Source organism: Rhyacophila brunnea, unplaced genomic scaffold (assembly GCF_057557595.1).
Source record: "Rhyacophila brunnea isolate RB1 unplaced genomic scaffold, BYU_Rbru_1.0 scaffold_6, whole genome shotgun sequence".
NCBI lineage: Eukaryota > Metazoa > Arthropoda > Insecta > Trichoptera > Rhyacophilidae > Rhyacophila > Rhyacophila brunnea.
The window spans coordinates 24,328,089-24,351,650 of NW_028233276.1; the positions used below are offsets into that span (position 1 = coordinate 24,328,089).

Below are 23,562 nucleotides of genomic sequence, written 5' to 3' on the forward strand. Positions count from 1 at the left end.
GTCCATAATGATTTATTCACGTATTGTAATGTTGTATAGATGATGACGACTATGGTCCATTATGACTGTACGTGTAAATAAAAAAGACGTAAAATGTTCGCTACAATTAAAATACGTACTATAATAGTTTCCAAATAATATATGATAGTGAAAGACCGTTTTCATTTAGTGATTTCATTTACTCTCCTCACATAATTTTCTCCTAACCCATACACTTTGCATGCTGTCTTATTCTGTATTTATGATTTTATTATAACTGAAATATTTCAGATAGTTAATTATAGGTACTAATACCACGTCAAAATGAGTATGCAAATACACTTATTTGCAATATGGCGATGGGTCGTTTACACTCGCAAAACCACTTGTCAGCGGACTCGCGCCGTAAATCATTGACTGTCATGGAGATGATGTCAGACAAGGCGCTTTCGTGTGCCCAATGCGGACGACATTACTCGCCTTGCCTAGGGCACTTGTAAATTGAATAGAGACAACACCTTTCCGATCAATTAATTAATCGTGTAAGCGTGACTTGTGTATCTTTAAATCCCACATTGCACGCAATCTCAGACTGCATTGTGACAAATAGTCAGACAACCGTTTGCATATTATTATTTTGCCTATATGTACAATTATTAAGTTAGCTACTAAAGTGCATGGCATTTGAATAATAAATGGATGCTGTTTTATGACCGTGAACTTACGTATTGCATGTCAATATGCAATTTATTGTTCTTGGATGATATTTATACATTGTTACTTTCTATTTTACTATTTAATTTATATATTGTTATTATTTATTCGTTTCTTAATGCTACTATTTATCTACATTTTAATAAACAGTAATATTATTGTACTATTGTACATATAGATAGATGTACATAGAAGACATCACCGTGACTATTTGTTGAATTATATTTATGGGTCACTTTAAAACTTTCTCTGAAAATACAATACAGAGATAAGATTTGCAAATCGCAATAGTTTAAATAAATGACAATTAGAACATGTAAATGTAAATTATTAAATTTCTATGTGTAATCATTGAGACTAAAAAGTTGATTTTCTGCTATAATAAAAGAATTTATTATACGTGCAGTTATTATAGAATTTAAGCCAAAATATAATAAGTAGGAGATTGCTATTTATTAAGAATAATAATTATTGGAACGAGTAAAGATATCAAAGTAGTTTAACCCGATCGGTACGATTATTTATAGCTTATTAATTAGTTATTATATACTTAGCTCATTTGGTGTACTTCTTTCCTTGTATCTAATTTATAGTACATACTCTTTCAAGTATTTACTCTTTCTATTGTGTAATAACTTAATACTGCATCTATTTCGTTGTTTTTAAATGTCATATTGTGAACGTCTTCGTAAAATTCACTACAGGTATATGTAAAATAAATAATATTTGAATTGATATCACGGTTTCTTCCTAAATATATTATTCAATCATGCTTAATAAAATAATATGTGTTACGCAGAATGAATGGACATGGAATGCTCATTCTGAAATCACGTCCGTATCGTTATAATGTAATACCATACCGATACACGAATAGTATCGGGGGAAAAAATTAATCAATATCCGTTACCTATAGACAAGTCAGCGATATAAATGCGAACACCGGTCCATAAAGAAAGTTTCTCTCATCCGTTTGACACGTTGGCAGCACTGACACCTAGCTGACAAAATGACACAAGGGAAACATGATAATATTATTATGTCTGATGATCTTATAACTGTGTTGCCGTGACATCGGGAATGTCTGCAAACTCTGACTGGCCGCAATAGCAAATGGAGAACATGCATCTTCAAGCTGAATGGAATACAATTGACAATAAAAAAACAAACGGTAAGCTCTTGAGTAACCATATTTAAGAGACTTCACTCGTAAAGCTTGATAGATATTTTGGTATAAGAGTATTAAAATATCTCATTATCTCTCTCATATCTCAAGGACAAAATTCAAGATGCAGACTGCTATGGCGGTTACAAAAATCTGATTTCTGTAAAAAGTGAAATAAATAAGTAGAAGAATGCCAACAATAAACATGTCATGGTTGAGATTTCATAGCTCTTCTGTATCGAGTGTAAAAGGCAGAAAACAGGAGTCGAAGACATAAATATGTACTTTCAAAAGCGGTAGGATTATGACGTGGTTATGCAGATCGTCGCCGTGATACAGAAGTAAAGCTATAAGCTGATTTAGGCTTTACCATTTGCTCGGTGTCTCGACGAAAATATGTATCATCCAAGCTTGAATAAAACGAACCGATTAATTTCTAAAACAGTTATTTTTTACACTTTTACCATGTCAAATTATGACAGATTAATCTGCAAACCAGCTAACTCCCACTTTTGACCAAAAATGAGATTTTGATGGCATTTTGTTATGGAGCATGTTTTCTATGCTCACACACAATTTCAAACTGCTAAATCTATTAATAAATCCGTTATCGTTCTTCACACAAAACAGCTAACTGCCAATTTTCCAATATCGTAAATTTAACAACTCCGCTCTTCACATAAATTTTCTTTATAGGTATATAAAAGGGAAGCTAAAATACATAGAGTAATAAATCCTAGTGCAGTCGATTTGTAAATAAAAAAGTTATCAAGTGTGTGTTTTGGGATTGATAAATTCCGCTCGGAGAGTTTTTATTATTTATTATTAAGTTTTCTTATTTCCTGAACAATTTGACCAAATGGAGTTAGCTGGTTTTCAGATTAAACAGACTTTGTATTATGAGTTAGTCAGCCATTTTAGCCAAATTCGAAAACAACAAAGTGTGACTTTGCAGGGGTTTTAGTACTTTTAAACATTTTAAATCATGCATAATACCTATCTATATAGAGGTTTTCTAGACTGTTGTATAAAGAGGTTAGGAAATCTCGGGAAATAATACCAGTTGAAAAATATTTTGCGCGAGGTTTCTTTTTAGGTAGGTAGGTAAGAAAATAGTTATAGTTTGACATCATAATATTATCCGGTAACCATTTTATTATACTTCTTACATTTTTGCGTAGGTACGTATTTATAACCGAATTCTCATTATTACGATCTAACTAAACTAAAATGCAGAGTGTAGGATTAGCGGTTAGAATTGTAGATGAATTATCATTCGTTGATAGAAAAAAGACAAGGGATATTAATAATATAAGTTTACTATTAAAATAGGTTAGGTATTTATTATAATACAAAACAGCTATAATGATCAGATAAAATATATTTAATATGACTAATATGAGATATTAAGAATGTTGACGGATGTGGCACAGCCAGCTGATGATGGATTGAAGTAAAAAACTTGTTTTTTTTTATCAAATCATTGTGTTGTATTATTCCGATTGCTATGTAAGAATTAATGGAACAAAACAGTATCAAATATATCATTATGAAATTACAGTTTTAGTTTCCACAAGTATTAAATTACATTTAGAATGTTGTCATTTCACTTCTTATGACTATGAGATAATGACATATCTATAACGGCACTAAGCAAATGGGTTATCTAAAATTCAATAGAATTAAGCAAAATATAAAAGAATGTAAATTGTAATATGATATAATAAATACCTACATTATCGACTGTTTATGTTTATAGTATGTAATTATTGTAAAGAATGAAGTGTTATACAAAATAAATAATAGGTACCGATATTTAAATTTGGAATAAACGAAATTACTTGAATGTTCTTAATATATTCAAATCTGCATGGAAAATAATATAAAAACCATATTATGGTCTATTAACTGACAGTGGCTAAAATTTCTGATGTATTTATTAGGCATAAAAGAGGCATGTTAGGTTACAGTGTTGCCATCTTTTTATATGGTGATTATAGAATAAAGATGGGCATATTGTACAGGAACATTATTTTATCATCGTCAATATCAAATACAAAATCATGGTCTTTTATGCATATTTGGCGTAAAACTATAGTATTTTACATTTTCGCATAATTATAGTAGGGTTGAAAACACTGACTATTTGCTTAGTGATCATTATTGAGAGACCGAGGAATTAAACATAATATAATTAAACAAACCGTTTAACGCATATATAGTACCTATTTATATATGAAATAGAAGTCAAGCATGATACTGTTTTGTACGAAACAGTATAACCATTTTATACCTAAAATTGTTTCATAGCAATGTATGTAATTTGAATAGGTCTGATTAGTTAAATTAAAAGACAGAACAATAAACACTAAGAAAAAAATGGTCACTGGTGCACTTACATTCGTTGAATCCTCATTATTTTAATTAATTTATTACTTGATGAAATTATCTATATTCGGCAAATATGGACTAATAAAATAGCGAAAACATTTTTTAGTGGACAGTTATTCGAATTGGATTGAAATGTGATATCAGTTAGGCATTGTTATATACTGATAGAAAACGTAATAGGCAGAAAAAGTCGTTCAACATGATATCGTAATCATTGATTAATATAAAATGACATAACTTTTCACGTCTAATTAGAGCCACCACTGTAGGAAACAGTGCGACAATTTTCAATGACGTACGAAACAGCAATGGAGCGATACGTTGTCAAAGATGGCCTTAGTTTTTTTGCCAAATAAACCACGAGGCGTATCGAATAATCGTTGAGAATTGGCCAAATAATACGTAAATACGTTTTTTTTTTGTTTTGCGGTTTGGTAAAACCAATAGCGAACGGTAAAATTGACAGTTAAACATTATCCGCAAAGCAAAGAAATCGCCTAAGCATAAACATCGGACCATGTCTGTCAAGTACATTTTGTCGCCAATTAATCAGTATTTATTTTATCCAGGCATTTTGAAAAGCTAAATAATGAAAAAAACGGTTTTATTCGTGATTAAAGTTCTTGCTGCTTTAATGATTTTAACTGAGAAAGTACACCGTACACCGGTAAATTAGGCGTATTAAAATATACCCCAAAGAAAAAATTTCAGAGAAAGATTATCAGTTAGGTAATTATCACATTAACATTCCTGTGATTCGTAATGGTATGGATTATTTAAATGGGGGATTTAAACGTAATTCAGTGGCAAACAAAATGGTAAGTAACAGATAACGTTGTGCTAAATCGTCTGCAAATTATGGTGGTTTTAAGCTTATGTACAATGAAACTTATAGCTACAATCAAGCGAATAAAGTTTGCATACTTCGGCCATATTTAAAAAAAATTAGAATTGCAGGGAAATATGGTTGTCAGCAGAAGTGTAGGTAGAAACTTGGATAATATGCTACCTTTGTAAGTGATTTAATGTCGAAGGTCTTGGGGATCCCGGATAGAGAGAAGACGGCACCAAAAGAAGAATACTACGTATACTTAAACGTCACGAACGTTTAAAAATACAATTTAGGCGTAAGAAGGTGTTCATTAATGTAGAAATAAAAAAGTTAACATTAACGGTAATGTGACATAAAAAACGTTTGTGTTGACCATTTTTGTGTTGGCAAATTAAATCAAGGGACGGGTGTAGGTACCTACGCAATGCGATAGATGGAGAAAATGGGAAATTGCTAAGTATGTCGGTCGGGAAGCAGATGCCAAGAGGCACCACGTGATCGCAAGACAAGTCCGGCGAAAATGCCTGACAGCGAAAAACTAATAATTGAGAATATTGGAAGAGGCCTGGCCAGGCAGGCATTCATCCAGCTACTAATGGTGGAGATATGAAGATATTACGATGATTGATTTAGTTTCTGGTACAATATAATCACGATAAAAATAAGTAAAATACAAATAATAATTACAATGTGAACAAAAAATAAATAAAACATTTTGAACTGCACGTTATGGAATGGTACATAATTATATAAAGATTATTAACAAAAAAAATGTCTCGAGTTTGAAGGATGGTTGTAATTGAAAATAAGTTAACAGATATAATAAATATTATCTATAACGATATATATTTATAAAATCTTTTATTTTGAAAATCACTCGACATGTTGACGGAAGTAATTATAAGTAACAATACAATCGAATCGATCGATGATTGAATATGATATAATATTTTTGATGATTTGATTTAAACAAATATCATTTTTTGTGTATGTAGCTTGACTTTTATTTGAAAAAGGAATCCGGTCCATATTCGGACAAGGATGAAACAAAATGGACGATTATCATTACCATCAAACATAAACAAATGATAGGTAATAATAAAGATCACGTAAATCGTGCAAGTACATGAATACGACAAAACTGAAGATAAATTCTCAGGAGTATCATGACCAAAATGAATTAGCATCAATATTAAAAAAAAAAAAAAAAAACCGGCAACCAAATACAGATCAAATGCCAAATTGACTACTCGGATAGAAAAAAGGACCTTGCTTTCGAAGGGTTAATGACATTGGCCACAAAAGACGTTCTAACATTTAAAATGGCAGTCGACTTTTTGAATTCGCGGGAAAAAACACGGCGTTGAGTAATCATTTCCCGTCATTCTATTGTGTACATAAATGGTTTTTGGGAATTCGTGAAATCGGAACATAAATAATCGTAAACGTCTCAAGACGTGTTATTTTTTGCGTATGTACCCATTGCTGCTATCATAGCTGCTATGTCCAACAGATAATGATATTTGAATATTTTTATACTTTTTTTTAGACGCTCAACATAAAACGTGCACCCATTTCTACGGTTGATATCTAATGGCCACTGAATAAAGCATTTTGTTTTCAGGGAAGTAGGAAACTGTAGGAATCGATGTTACCGACCGGATTGATTTGCTGAATATATTTTTGAATTTCGAAGAGCAGATAATTTGCATACGTATCTAGGTACATAATTACATACATGACAGTATTTCAAACAGTAGTGATTAACTTTACTATGCACAATGTAATATTATAATATATGTAAGTATACAATAATAAAGGTTTTAACGGCTAATGCCATCAGGTCTTATGTATTTATAAAATAATATAATGTATGAACTACCAATGTCAATGTCACGGTGGAAGTGCATATATTTTTATTTTTGCGTTGGCAACACAGTTGACTCCGCTGCCGACGACAGCCGCAGGCCTACCACACCACACTCGATGTTTATTTATGGCTGGCGAATATATGCAGGCGCTGAATGTGGCCAGTCAACACTTCGAATGAATAGGTTAATTTTATTGAAACACGTTGATGTTATGCATTATAATTAATTAAATAAGTGATTTACGATTATCGTTATACAAAATATAAATTTACTTATAGACTGCCTGTATGTATATTATATAATATGTCTGGTAAGAGGTGCATTTTATCAAAATGTGAGAAATTAAAAAAAAAAAAAATTATTTAATATCTAGGTATTAACTTTTAGTATAAAAGAACACCGTGAAACATGAGTAGGGTTAATTCGCTGATAAATGAAAGGATTTCGACAAACATAAAGGTAAATAAAAAACAGATCAATTCAATGGTATAACTCTGCTGAACGAATCCTAACGCTGAGAAATTTAGTAAAAACCCAATGGATTCAAAAACGTATAAGTATAAAGATTTTAGACCTATAAGTAAAGATGAAAAATCAAAAATAAATATTTTACGTCCTGAGGATTGAACGGGTTGTGCACTGATGATACTGCAAGTTCAATGCGATTTCAAATTCTGGATAACTGTGTTTAACATTCTGTAAAAGAGCTCATGTCTTCAAATGCTTTATTAATTAAAGTATTTAAAATTTTAAGGAGGACGAGTCATATGAAAACATTCTAATTATATACGTTGTTATAAAAATAATTGCACGGATGTTATAAATAATGGAATGTAATCCAGTGCTGAAATGCTTATTAATTTTCATACAAATATGTTACTTTAATCATCGATAATCAATTATTTACTACATTTGCCATATCTCACAAGAACCCCTTCAACGCCATATAGATAATACGTTGAGTATTTTCCGCTTTCCTGGTCAAGTAATAAAATAATGGGTTGTGCTATTTTATTTAACACAACATAAATTTACTGTGGTGTGGCATCGAAAGGGTTCATAAGTTAAGTGTTTCACTACAAAATTAGCTGCATGAACCACGATCGCTGACCTCATAACAATAATAAATATTGAACATGCAGATACAATCTACATTTTACGAGCAGAAAATGAGGTGTTTACTGAACTTTGACTGTGCATTAAGTAGGTACATACATCTCACTTTCTTCCATATTAACTTGGGATTGAAAGTAATGTAGAGAGATAATAAATATTGTTTTAACTTTAACCATGACGAATAAATAAAAAATATACGAAATACAGCATTCCAAGTATAATATTATGACATCATGTGCATTAGTAATACGCACGTTAACGTCAAAGTGCACAAAATCTTAATCATTTGATTGATAAATGACTTCCGGGACTAACCGTAAAAATTAATTCGTCTGACATCTAGCTTGAGATAAACTTATTTATCGATGAACGAATGACTAGATTTATTTTTAGAAACAGAAGCAGAACAGTTATTTTTAATGCGAAATTAGAAGTCACTGGATAAAACTATAAGCGAGCCATGCATCTAAATTGCTCAAATGATAATTAAGAACCTAGTTCCAAGTTGAATAAAATTAATACTTTTGAATATTTTTAGTTATAAAATTCCAGTGTAATATTACTACAAATCAATTCAGGGCGCTTCGTTAAAAAGCTACCGATATTAAATTTGACATATTGATGTAAAACGGAACGGAGAACACAAAAATCATTAAAATGAAACAGCTCCTTTCGCTTAAAAGTATTGCAGATTTTTTAAATCTTACCTGAGTGTCGATGCGTGTCTGACAGGTCTCCAGGTGACATTGCCACTCTAGTGCCCTGAGATAGAGGTGATGCCAACGCCTTTCGAGGGCTCTCGCCACGGGTTCTGCAGACCCAGGACGACAGAGGCGCACCACGGAGCTGACGATGCGGCCGTGCCACTCGACTTCACGTTGTAAAACCTGTAAAAATCAAGAAAAGCAAATGTTAAATTTAAGCAAAATATAAGACAATATTGAAAGCTACTGCGAAAGTTCATTGAGCTTTCGATTTATACAAAATAGTTGAAAGATTCATGTCAACATTTTGTTGACCTGTAAGCTGTAAGATGGAAAATTTACATGAAAACCGACATTATTTGAAACAATAATTCTATTGAAATATACCTTAGGAATAACCAGTAGCAACATTTATTATTTCGATGGTTTAGTGCAAATGTATTAATTATTACGTCGAGAGAAGACAATATAAGTGCTAAGAATGTGTTACAACTACATAAATACAATTTGTTTAAACATTTAAGGCTATACTTCAGTTGAGGCATGGTGTAAAAAGACCGTGGCTAGGCGATGCGCTGATTGTGCAAATGACGCGTGCCAAACGAAATATAATTTGTCATAAAAATCCAACATGCGTCCATTTAATGTTATGTTTCTTGTTATATTACGAATAATAATAGTACATTCATTGACATGTTTTCTTTTTTAAGTAAAAAGAACATACGTAAAGTTTTTTAGTCATCTTTACACGATTTAAGAATATTTTCATCTGACGCCATGACAAAACAAATCGACGTGCGGACACCTCGACTGTTGACAACTAGTGGGAAATTTCGTCGCACCTACTTTTGAAAATTATTTGCCGTTTCACTGAAGTACGCTCTTAACGAAATATGAAATTTTAATCATCATAATGAAATATAATTAAATTTAATGTAGACGTAATTATGACAGAAGTCATTCTTTAGTCAAGTACGTAGATATATTATTTCAAGTGATAAGCTTCAATAGGGTCGGCTGGTGGAGATAATAGTTAGTATTCAAGTAGTTTGGTTGGCATTTAAAAATATAAAATAGTGGTAGATGTTCCTCCTTCAAGGAACCGTATGGGCTTAGCATTCACTCTAGGTATGTATAGTGATACATAAGGGGGTGGAAGCCAGAAGGGGTGACTGCGTTTCACGATTGTCTTGATCTTGAACCTAAGAATGCTGGGATATACGAGAAAAGAAGCCTGATTAATATACAATTTGGCTTACATGATGTCATCGAAAAAAACAAAGTATGTTTCTTTGGTAAAAACGAGTTTCTAGTACCTAATCGGCTACCTGCTTAAAATTTGGAAGTATTTATAAAAAGTATATGCCGTTACCGCTGTTACGTTACTTGGAATAACAGATAATTTTACGTTGGCACCGGTGAAGTATTTATAAACTCAATGCGAAAACACATTTCTAGTGCTTCTCTGATAACTGAAAGTAAACCATGCCAGGGTAATTACAAATTAGTGGCTGCCGAATAAAATATTTTTAAATTAACGAAACCTACAAAATATTTGAGACTGCGAAAGATAATGTTGTAGAAACATCAAGTCGAAAAGGCAAATAATTGGTAGATAATAAATAGGTACTTAATATATTTAATTTTAACAAAATACGAACAATTACCAGCTATGTATTATCGTTTTACCAATGCTTTTTGTATAGGCAATCCAAAACTAATGGAGATCGTAATGTATCAACTCGTATTTTGAATATTGAAGAAAATATTTTTTCGTTTATCATCAAATATTTTCACAGAAGAATCTCAAAATTGTAGTTTTAACGTTCATATTATTTGCATTCGCTGATTTTTTTTAAATGTAGATAGTGCGTGCACCGGTAAGTTAATGCTATACCTACATCAGCTGAGGCATGGTCTAATAAAAAGATCGTGACTAGGCGATGTGCGGAATGCGGGTCGCGGGTGCAAATGACAGAAGCCGAACGAAATATAATTTGTGATAAAAGTTCAACATGCGTCCTTTTTATGTTATGTTTATTATTATAATCGTAATAATAATAGTATATTCATTGACATGTTTTCTTTTTTAAGTACATACGTAAAGTTTTTTAGTCATCTTTACACGATTTAAGAATATTTTCATCCGACGCCATTACAAAACGAATCGACGTGCAGACACCTCGACTATCGCTCTCCGAATGACAACGCGGCCGTAATTTCATTCTACATACAGTTGAAAATTATTTGCCGTTTCACTTATGTACGCTCTTAATATGAAAAGCACAGCGCCTGAAATGCGATGGCTGTGGGGTTCAAGTCCCATTCGGTGCTAAATTACTATAAATGTGTACACCACATTGCAAACTCTATAACTACCTACATTAAGGAAATGAAAGAGCTGACAAATTGGCTCGGCATGGTGCCTCTGAACCCAAGACCGCGATAGCTTATGACAAATTTCCTCTGAGCTACGCGAAAATTACAATTTCAGATATGGTGAAAAACGAATGGAACTCACGATACATAAACTCATCGACAGGGGAGTTGACCCGAAAGTTTTTACCTTCAATTTTAGCAGCACGAGACGTCAGGGTGCATAAGGGGCTGTGTTTTGAGATGACTCAGATTCTTACAGGTCATGTAGTCATGCGAGCGTACCTGCACCGGTTTAAAATGACATCTGATGGAAAGTGTCCCTGCGACGACGGAAGCGACCAGGACGTCCTACATTTACTCCTAGATTGTCAAATCTTTAGCAAGGAGCGGCACAACCTGAACTTTTTATTATAGATGGCAGATGCGGACATTCGAGACCTTCCGGGGACCATGGCAAACGAGGCCGGAAGAGATGCACTTTTTAATTTCTGTATTGATGTAATAAAAAGAATAAAAATAATAAATGGTGACATGTAAAGATGATTCATGCCTTTTAGATCCAGTGACTGCAATCATATAAGATAGGATATATCAGTCATATGCGACATTTCTTTTACCACGGGAAAAAACTCGACTACAAATCGCAGTCCTCAGTTCCCAATGAATACGACAAAATATTCATCAGAATCACCTCCGCCTTGCGCTACTAAGAATTTTCCAGGGTTTTTGCAAGGCGGTTTCATAGGCCCTGGCCGAATTCGAATTAGCAATACCCGATGCGGGTAGAAGAACAGTTTTCAATAAGGCATATTCTTTCAGCCGGCACAATTTTCATTTGACTAGCATCAAGTAGAGTAGTTTGCGTGCCAAAGTCCTTAAGAAACCTCGATAGTAAATGCGAGGTATCCATAGAGGCATCTAGGAAAAAAAAAACTACCTACATTGCCAAAATGACATAAGTAAGTGCTTACCTACCTAAGTATTTATTTTTCCTTATGTTTTACCTTATATGGAAGAAACTGAAAACTGTATATTTTTTATATTATTTTAAAAGATTAATTTAAAAAAAAGTGAAAGTGCTATAGAGTGTCCAATGAAGCAGTGAATTTTCACTACCGCCGTAATATGTCAATTAAGTTTAAACAGATAAATCAATCATGATTGTAAATACAAATATTTATTTGCGACACTAGGGGTATTAAAATATTAATTACACTGCGTCCATAATCATTAGTTCTTAGTTACCAGATATTGCAAATAAATCATTAATTAAAATCGTGCAGCTTACTGCAGTACAGGCCATAACTCATAACTATATTGCATGTATAACCTTAATTGAATACTTACGCATATATTTTATCACCACAATTACAAGATGATTTTAATAATTATAGTTTCCAATATAAAATTCAACGAGATAGTATATTACTTTACTGACCATGCCTATATTGAGAAAATGAATATCACGCGAAACACATAAAACCGAGTTAGTACTGTCTTACATCCATATTACCATTTATTGAATTCGAATCAATGCACATTTACCGATAACTTTCTATTGTGATTTCCATCCACGTTTAATTAATTATTCTCAACGTGATGAAACCAAAACTAAATGTAATAATGTGTATTCTGTGAAAATTACTAAATTATACCTCAACACTTGGTAGTACAATACTAGTACACAATACAATATTATTTTACAACTTATTTTGTCCCTTTATGCCTAGGCCTCAGGTTCTACATATCCTTTATCCTCGTATTTCTTTTGGCTTTCGGTGGTTTAACCATTACTTGGTTGAATCGCAATTTGTATTGTTAATTAGTAAACTATCACGTGATTTGGAAAGGAGGATTTATTCCCGGTTCAAATAAAAATAGAAATTCATTGTTAAATCCCGTGAAGTAGCAGAGAAATTCTCTCCCAATCAGATATAAGCGATACAAAGATAATCATCTCGATATACGAAACAAGCAGAGAAAGGACGCGGTATTTGCATTGAGTGGATATAATTCGCAACATGGAGGTGAGATGATAATGATGCTGGGTATGTGTAATCTTCACATACATACGTAGTTACCTGCGGTGGTAATTGCCAGATCACCAAAGGTCAAATCAACAACAGCCAACTGATACACGAGAGCAAATACTTTCTTTTGTATGAGACGATAATCGGTAACAGATGGCGCGTGATTACTATTACTGAAAAGGCTTGTTATCTCTGTAATGTACGAAGATTTTCCAACGTCAGCTTTAGTCCATCTTGCTAACTATCGATCTTGTTAATATATTGCGATGCATATAATTCAAACTTAACAGACAATCTTTCATTTTTCTGTCGCAGTCTTGAACGACGGCAGGTCTAGACTCTAGACCTACTAAACTATTTAACTTTATAAAATCTATCCCTACAAAACCTAGCTTAATCTAATTAACGTAATAAACATAATATACAGCGGCAAGTTGGAACACACAATAGGTATTAACACAAGCAGGAACATGGTGTGGGGAGTGGCATCCATTTCTAAAACATATTCATAATAATGTATTATTGATTTTATTATTAGCAAGATTAACAATTCATTATATTCAATTTACCTCTTATGTACGCGACTGACTTTACGAAAAATGAGCGAATGAGTAATTGAACTAATTGAAGTAGTAGGTACCTAGTTTGATTTAATAAACAAAAACCGATTGCCAATAAACAAAAACCGATTGCCAATAGTAGCTTGATTTGGAAGAGCGAGCAGGTATTAATAGGCCAATAGTTAAAATTTGTCGTAATTAGTATGTCACCTAGTATCATAGTAGAAAATGCGCGGACGGGGCGTAAACCCAAGAGATGCAGGTTCGATTCCTGCCGCGTGTCTTACTTTCTTCAAAAAGATTTTTTCTATTGGTTATAATATATGTTCTCAGAAGTGTTTTTCAAAATTATGTATATTATGTAATTATTATGGTGTAAAATATATTAAAAGCTGCTTCATGTTTCAGTAGGAATATACAACGTGTTAAAAGTATAAGAGTTAATTTATCGAAAAACACTCGAGAAAGCTTTCGTATCCCGTTAAAACAATTTGATAAGATCACTGCACATGTAGGTATATCACACCGGTAGGTTTGATGATAAAATGTAATGTGTTCCATTCCATTACTTACATATAAAAATGAAGAGAAATTTCACTTGTAAAGTGAAGTACCTACAGCATGAGATACGCATATTATTGAAAGTGTATATGCATGATACTCTGCTATAAATTGATACATTGATAAAAATAAGATAATGAACTGCCACAGGAGACATGATTACATCCGTTTCGATTCAAGGTGTAATACGTAGTGGACTTATAATTAAAGATTTGGGGATGATTTTCTTACACACTAATTTAACATAATTAATTTAAAATCTTTTAATCCTATGTACAATATTATTAGCACTTACTTGCTCTATCTAAAACTGCACGTCGTACATACGACATGCAACGTCTAAAGATACAGTGTGGTCGAAATAAAGAAAAATATTGGTCAGATTGTGATGACATGGATCATTTACATTACTTTGAATAAAATTACAGAAGACCAATGATTTTATTTGATTCCTACAGCTTTCTTGGACATATATTACGAGCTTTCACAGGATACAGCGGACATTCAGATAACGTAAGAAAGTGGGCACAGCGTAACCGTGAAAGTTTATATATTGTATTCCTCAATATTAATTAACTACCGGTTATTATTAAGATTATTTTTGTTTGCAAAATAAACTATAATACCATTATATTGAGCTATCAAAATACAATAAAATGGCGGATATAGACAGTATTCAAATCGGATAAAAATTTATAACGGATATATGTATTTTTATATGTCATGAGTTAGTTGATTTATTAAAAGTGCAAGTTTATAAATCAACTTGGGTGCCAATATAAATATAAAGTAAATTTTATGAACGGAAATCTCTAGTATATTTATTATTATGATCGTTGCATCCGTTCATGTTTATAAAATAATATTTATTTATGAAAATAAGGCAGGTCATTTTATTATTTAACATTTTAACTTAATGAAAATGTATAGCATACATTGAAATAGGCGAGAAATGAAGTTCTATTAATTATTATTGCAATACCAATAATTACAAATAAATGAATATTTATATCAAAATGTAATATGAACCATATAAGTAGATACCATATATTTTTATTTACCTACCTAGTATCTATTACGTATGCAGAGGTTAATATTAATATGGTTCAAATATACCCTGCATATCCTATAATAGTAATATCAACAAGGTATATCAACACTAAGGATAGATGGCCACAAAAATATTATGAATTTTTAATATTCGAAATTTAAAAGATAAACTATTTTGCATTGGCCACCCATCTATTAAAGTCAAAGTAGATGATAAATATTAATAGATATTGTTGAAAGCTATTAAGGTTAGTTGTCTTTGTTAATTATTTTGTTTTCCACAAGATTAATTAAAACAACTACTAATAGTATTATTCATATAATAATAGTTTTTAATTGAATGAATAATTATTGTCTCACCACAGAATCGTCTTATTTGAGTAGACGGGTGCTACATTACTGAAGTCAGTGTTGCCATCTAAATGCGGCATATTTCCGGTGCATGGAATCTCTCAAAATAATATCACACCTACTTACGACAACAAAACGGTTCAGGATATTATTATGAATGCTATGAAGTTACTTCCAGAACGCATCACGAGAGCACAGCCATAAAACAAGAGTAGTAAGTCTAAAAGCTAAGCATCTTCCAGCAATATTATTATGCCGAATGACTACAGGAAACAGGAATATTGATATTCTAGTATTACCGATACTGTCGGCCAGATCAAACTAGTCTTGTAGAATAAATATTTCTTACTTCAACGGAAAACCCGGCGTCTACGAATATCAGCAAATGAATTTTAATGATTATCATTTGTAGTAAGTACCTACTAATGATAATATATTCTATCCAAATCAAAAAATCTCATAAAAATGGACGTTTGGTGTAATAACAAATTCCTATTTGACGGAATAGAATTATTTGCTTCAACCAATACTAATTTTATTGCAACCACATATCACACGAGATTCTAACTCAAAATCTTTCAAAATTCATCTTTACTTTACTAATTAAAATGCCGCGTGACCAGATAATTAATATGCTAATATAACTATCGCAAAATTCCACAATTTACAGATTTATGAACTACAACTACACCATAAACTCATAAAGACAGTGTTGTCGTGTCTTTCGATTAAATTATATTCACACCATGCAGTGTCTTAATTATGTTGACAAATTATAGTAGTATGTATATAATAATAATAAATAATATAAGTGTACGTTCAATTTGTTGACATACGTCAACAGATAGAACTCAGTCATATTAATTACCTCAACAGTTATAAATAAAATACGTTTCTTTACGAATCAGTAACATACCTTAACTACATGTATTTTTAGAAAGTCATACTTAATTAGCGTTTAGATAATAATGGGGAGCACCTCAGTCACCTGCGCTTTGCAGATGATATTGTTATACTCTCACAAGACCCGAAAGACCTCCAAGGTAGAATGCAAGAACTCGCGGATGTCAGTCAAACGGTTGGTCTAAAGATAAATGTCTCAAAGACAAAAGTGATGAGGAACTGTTTTTCGGACACTGCGATTATCTGTATTTCTGGCACCCAACTCGAGCAAGTCAGCAGCTACGTCTATCTCGGACAGCAGGTGTCCATAGACGGAAGCATGCACGATGAAATTGCTCGAAGAACAAAGCTGGGATGGAGTGCTTTCGGACGTCTGAATATTATCTTCAAGAGTGACCTACCATTATGTCTTAAGCGTAGGGTGTTCAACCAATGTGTGCTACTGACACGAGCAGAAACGCCGACCTTCAGTTAGTGTTTGTGGCAGAGTATGGTTTAACGACATAACTATACAAATCTAGCCTCGTAGTCAATTCTACTTCTCAATAGCCTTGCGACAACCTCACGACACGGTTCAGACAGGATATATAAGTCCCATGGTTCTAAACTATGGAAGAATCAAGAATGAAATGGTCAAAAAGACCATGAACAGGTAACCACTAGCGTAATCGTTTAGTATTAGGAAGTAAAATGTATGTTGTTAACCTTTTCTTTGTAAATGTAATAAAATTTTACGTAAAAAATTTTCGCCTCCGAAAATCAAGAGTGCTCCAGTGTAATTGGAACGCTGTGACCACAGACCTCGAAATGTCACGTCGTGAAATATCAGCGCGATGTATTTTTTAATATAAATTTCCGGGAAATCTCCATTAAACTTAGGAAATAAGTTATGGGAGAGATTGTTTACGTAAAATTTAGCAAGTACATGCTTCAATAACTTTTATAGCAATAATGGAAGTGTATGAAAATTGGAAAAGAAAATTGAATATTTATAAATTTATATACTGTATAATTGTGAATAAAGAATTTTAATACTAATTTTATCAATACAAGATAGAAGCTAACTACCGTTATAAAAATACTGTAAACGCGTACCTATATTTATAGACGCGTAATTATAATTATAGATTTTGTTAATGCTATAACTTACTGACTATAATGAATATTGTAAAAGTAACAATTGGAAAAACTTAAGATTCTGGTATAGATGGGTTTCTACCCATAAACAATAATAAATCTTAATCGCATCCTAAGTAATAAAAGAATTAAATACTGTAACTAAAAATACAAATTTACGTGTGACCTTGAACTTTAACTGAATTCTGTCCGACTAGAATTTACGGCCCAGCTGTGCTGGCTCGCGAGGTAAAAATAGATTCAAGGTTACATCCATATTACTATATAAAAGTCACTATGCAAGATTAAATAAGTTAGTAAATGCTCGTGTATAACATCTTGTTAGGATTAAGCATTTATATATTTAAGTTGAAATGTTAAGTATAATATTATAGTATTTTCTCGTAATAATATTCGTCCGAAAAGTAAATATCGAATGAGAAAGTTTCTGCGGCTCCAAACAGTTTTATTAAAACTTAGTAAAATTCTATTGGCCTAAAAAGGCCAAGAGTGGTGGAAAGGACTAGTACGTGGGTGTCAACCTTTCATTTTGACATTTTAAATTTAAAGACTGCCATTCCCTTAATTAGTACCCGAATACTTATTCCGATACCTCGATGGAAAGCTAGAAACTTTCCCCTTCGTTTGAACACGAAAAATCATATAAAATCAACTATTTTGCTTACGTCATCCTAACTGCGCATTTAAGGGACATGTTCTAGAGGGTGCTTGAAACACCCCTATTGAGTCTTAATTTTGCGAAAATAAAGTAGAGTAAATTTAACCCGACTAAATTAGAAGATATCTCTATTAGAAAGTTGCCAGGAACGGGAGATATACGTAAATTTATCCCGTGAGAGAAAGATATAGATCTGCTATCCCTTACGGACTGTTTCCTGTTAAACCTCTATCCGAAGGGTATAAAAGGCGACCACTTTTCCCGTAAAATCATTAGTTTCTACACTCTTCACCAGCGATCTTCAGCAAGCAGCAGTCCTCACTGCAAGCTTGTGAGACATGGTTCTCAGTACATTCGCGATTCCTACGTACCAGTAAGTCCCCCTTCGGCGGGCAAAACGTAACGCGACTAACACGTATCTGTCGGTAGTGACGTCGGCCGCTAAAACGCAGCGCGAATAGCACGTATCTGCCGGTAGTGACGTACACGCGGAGTAATTTTATTTTTCATTACTCATCCTACGAGGTGACGTAATCGGGATAAATTACGCGATCGGATTTGTTTTATAAAAACAAATTAATAAACTCAGTCTGTAATAATAAATTTTACAAATCTTTTCGGGATTATAAAATAAATTTTTGAAACTTTATTAAGTAAACATAATCATAAAATAAATTTTAGTAAACAAATTCATAAACATAAAAACAAATTTTAGTAAATAAATTTGTAAACATTAAGCAAACCTTTTGTAAACAAGTCTGTAAACACAAATAAATATTTGTAAATACACTGTGAACATAAATAAACTTTATAAACAACAATAAAATAATTCTATTCTTTTATAAACCTAATACTGTGTGACCAGAGAATAATTTATATTTTCTTTCTTATGGGAAAATATTTCTTGAATTAAAAATATCCAAAGAATATCGGCGTATACATTCTCTGAATTAGGTGTGACTTTTTGGGAACTCGTGAAAGATTTCACAGAGATCCTATAGTGAACAAATAAATAGTTTGCTGATACTTTAATGAGATTTAATTACGGGAACAATGACAGTTAACCTTATTGTGTGACCGTGAACTCTAGTACCTGAATAAATTCGGCACCACACCAGCTGAGAGTTTTATTCGGGAATTCAAAAGTTGTGATACTACAAAGGAGATCCACCTCTCCTAGTTCATCACTAGTCTCCTCAGTGACGGCCCGGTAGCATTATTGAGCTAGCCGTGAGCCGGGTCATGTCACTACCCGTGCTCACGTATGGCTGCGAGACGTGGACCCTCAACACGAGAGATGTCCAAAGGCTAAGAGTCACACAGCGAGGCATGGAGAGGTGCATGTTGGGCATCACGCGAAAGGACCGTAAGAGGAACGAATGGGTTAGGAAGCAGACAAGAGTACGCGATGTAATAGACGTTGCCAAACAGCTGAAATGGAGATGGCCGGGGCACATTGCTCGCCGAAAGGACGGCCGCTGGACAAATGCCGTCATCCAGTGGTACCCAAGGGGTACGAAACGGCCACAGGGTCGCCCTAAAAGCCGCTGGATTGACGAACTGGTAAAGTTCGGCGGAAATACGTGGCAGCGAACGACACAGGACCGAGAGAGTTGGAGAAAGCTTGGGGAGGCCTTCGTCCAGCAGTGGATTGACCCCGGCTGATGATGATGATGTATGTATTATTTATTACAATATTTCATAATATAATTTTAGTAGGTACTTAATACTTTCGTAAATTCTAGTGGATTTAAATTCAAAATCCGTCAAGTACATTTTATCGATAGTATTAATATTGTAAATACTTAGAATCGTGTCTTAAAATAAATAATCTTAGCCATGGCTCCCACATCCTGAAGCGGGACCTCAGGCTGGAATATTTGGTGGGTACCCCTACCAATCGCTAGGGTTAACGATCTACAGTTGTGTATTCAAAATAGTGGTGAAAATTTAGGGTATTTTAAGCGATTTTTTTATATTTTTTAATACTCCCGCTTGGATTATGCAGTTGTCGAATATAGACAAACAATAATCAAAAATTGCATCGCACAACCACATATTTTTAAATTTTAGTATGTTTGAAGTGAAATGGCAGGCGACATTTTTTTTACTTCCAGTGCAATTTTGCTTTGTCAGCCCCCTCCCCCCTTGTGTGGGGGGCATGATCTTAAATTTATATTGGCTGATTGGGAGATAACCAATGATAGATGATTTTTCTCACTATATCTGGAATTTATTGAAAGATTTGAAGGAAAAATCTACACTTTTCTCCAACATAATATGAAGCGCCTAGTTTCAAAAGCCCCTAAAACGATTTAAGGTAGTTCTGAGAAAAATGAGAAAAACTATTTTAGGTAGTTTTGAGAAAAATGAGAAAAAATCAAATCCATTAAATCTGTGAACTTTATGTATTTATTTTTTAATTAGTTAAATTCTAAAGAGTATTTTGGCTTTCCATTTTAGCGGTATTTGAATAGCACACCCAACCATTTTAGAGGGTTTTGAAATTTACCCTAATTTTTGATTGATAAGTATTGACGAATTTTGGCGTTTTTTAATGTTCAATCTTTGGCCATCATATAGGACACAAAAATATCCATCTAACTACATATCTAACTAAAAAAAATTCAAAAACCGTTTTAGGGGCTTTTGAAACTAGGCGCTTCATAATACATTGTTCTTTTCTTTTCTTATTAGTGTTAAAATATTATTTTAGTTTCTTTAAATGTTTACCTCCATGTAGTTTTAACATATTTCGTTTAATATAGGTAGGTACCTAAGTAATAACTGACCAACTTTGCACTCTCCTAGAGATTTTGAGAAAATATAAGTTCATGCCATTCATTTTATGATGATATTATACCAATAAACATTTAGTTGTAACGTTTTAATTATTTTACTTTCCACATTTGAACAGTGAGACAGTAATAATCTTACTTATATCAGTAAACTGTTCACATCCGTATTGTAAAGTTAGTTAGGAATGCGTTCTGTACAGAAATAGCCAACCCCTCTTCAATGCCGATGTTACTCATTGCAATGGAAGGAGGAAAACATACACAAATCTATTTTACCAGTATGTATTCCAAATGAATGTACTTATATTACAATATATAATTAATATAAACACAGGACATATTTTTAATGTTATAGAAGATTAGAAATTTCAATGGTCTACGTAGACATTTTTAATATGTGATTATTACAATAAAGCAGGCATAAAACTTCAATTTGTGATCAAAACTGGCAGTTATCTACCACGCTCTTCTAATGGTCATTCTTCGACTTGGACATACGTATTATATTTGGCTGAAAACATTGAGGCGTTACAAATTAAAACACTTCTCTTTCACTACCAGAGAAATATTCAATTTCTCATTCATCGTAAAAAAAAAAATTTTTAATCAACTTTTCGGAACATTTATTTATCATTGTACTTATCCTCAAATTATTAACCATCTGTGTAAAGAGTTTACTGCGCGACGGTAACAGAAAACTACATCTCCGTTTAAAGCGCGGGAATTCACATATTCCCCTTTCTCTCACTCCTGCCGCAGTGAAGTATGAGTGATGCAGACATGCAAAGCAAGGACTACGACGAGGTCATTCGGGATTTATTAAGGTTAATTTAAAACAACTTTCACGGACGCTGGTTACGGAAATAAAATATGAAAGATTAATTGTTCTCCTTTAAAACCACAATGAAATTATATTATATTACAACAGAACGTATACCTACTACGCTTTTAACATTATCGCAACTCAATTTTATTCATATAGGTTTAACGTGCTATCGACTAAAATCCTCCCCGCGATCGACGCGTTGGACACGCCTGCTGTATAAAATACAACTCTTTGTACATTTATATAGTTTTTTTCTATGAGAGACCATTTTTTCTAGTGAATATAATAGGCGATGATCAGATGTTTGTAAGAAACGACGAGTTTATGTTGTACTAGTTTCATATTGCCTTTAGCAATGAATCTACATACTTGAAACATTGATACAACCCGCCTAATGATATAAATTTCATCAGATTTCATTCAATACTATATGCTATACTCCATAGGTATACAAAATAGCATACAAAACAGCATGATTGGGGACATCGGTATTTAAATGGGGAACAGTATTCCTGGTTAAAGCTAATAATGACGCTGATAATACGATTATTAACTGAATAATTGTCAAAATTCAAGATAATTAAACATCTTAGATAATTATAAAAGTATAAAAAAACTACCTTAAACTATCTTAAACTAACAACGCAAAATAGCGTATTTAATTAGAGAAATATATAGCATATTCAAATTTTAATACAATATGTAATTAAACTAAATCAAATAACACAAATTATGTAGGTATGTGTTACTTTTATAATTTATTTAAAAAAAAAAGTGGAAAATGTATTTAGTCAAACCATTATCAAGTCATTGTCATCATATCCTTCCTAAATACAATTTGGCTATTTTTTATCTGGCAACGGTTAAGTATTCCCCCACAATCTGTCAAAATGCAACAACGAACAGGTACTTATAAAATTATTGTGTATGATTTAAAACCAATGATGTTTGAATAGCACTGTAGCCACAGGTTTGAAAGTTAATTGTTTTACGTGTTAAAGACTAATTTTATTGTACGTCATGATAGTTGCCTTTCAAAAAGGAAATGATTTTTTATCTATATAACCTTAATTAACTGTATCAGGCTCGCATGAAGTATACTAGAAAAGTGGTATGTTTACTTTTGGCAGTGTTGCAAGTTGCAAGGGGATAGCATCTTAATCACGGGTTCAAAATACTCAGCGGGCGTGGCGTGGCTTTTCGGCGGAATTGAGAGTCGGGAGATGTCACTGCCCAACTGAATGAGTCAACTTATAAATTAGTACGAGTCACTGAATACAAAGCGAGAGTATCTCTCTTAATTTGGGTCTACCACCATACATACTACAGGAGAATGGTAGACTTTTGAAAATGTTGGGATAATACGATTCAGTGATTTGGATAATTTATATTATGAAGAGCGGGAAAATATATCAGTTATTTTGAGAGCGGGAAAATGTCTGATGTATCTGGATAACTGTAGGTACCCATTGAAAATCTATGAGCGAAAGAATAAGGTTATCGCTCCCTTTCTTACAAGTCGAATATGCCAAATGAA

The 23,562-nt window shown here is 32.8% G+C and overlaps 1 protein-coding gene across 2 annotated transcripts in view; it reads right to left on the minus strand.

The window, feature by feature from the left end:
- The window catches only part of klar (klarsicht), a 932,846-nt gene that overhangs the window by 172,595 nt on the left and 736,689 nt on the right, over window positions 1-23,562 (minus strand). For both annotated transcript variants that reach the window (XM_085957193.1, XM_085957192.1), the window contains one exon: window positions 8,776-8,955. In XM_085957193.1, the coding sequence (XP_085813319.1) occupies window positions 8,776-8,955 (180 nt within the window). The remainder of the gene's footprint in view (window positions 1-8,775; window positions 8,956-23,562) is intronic.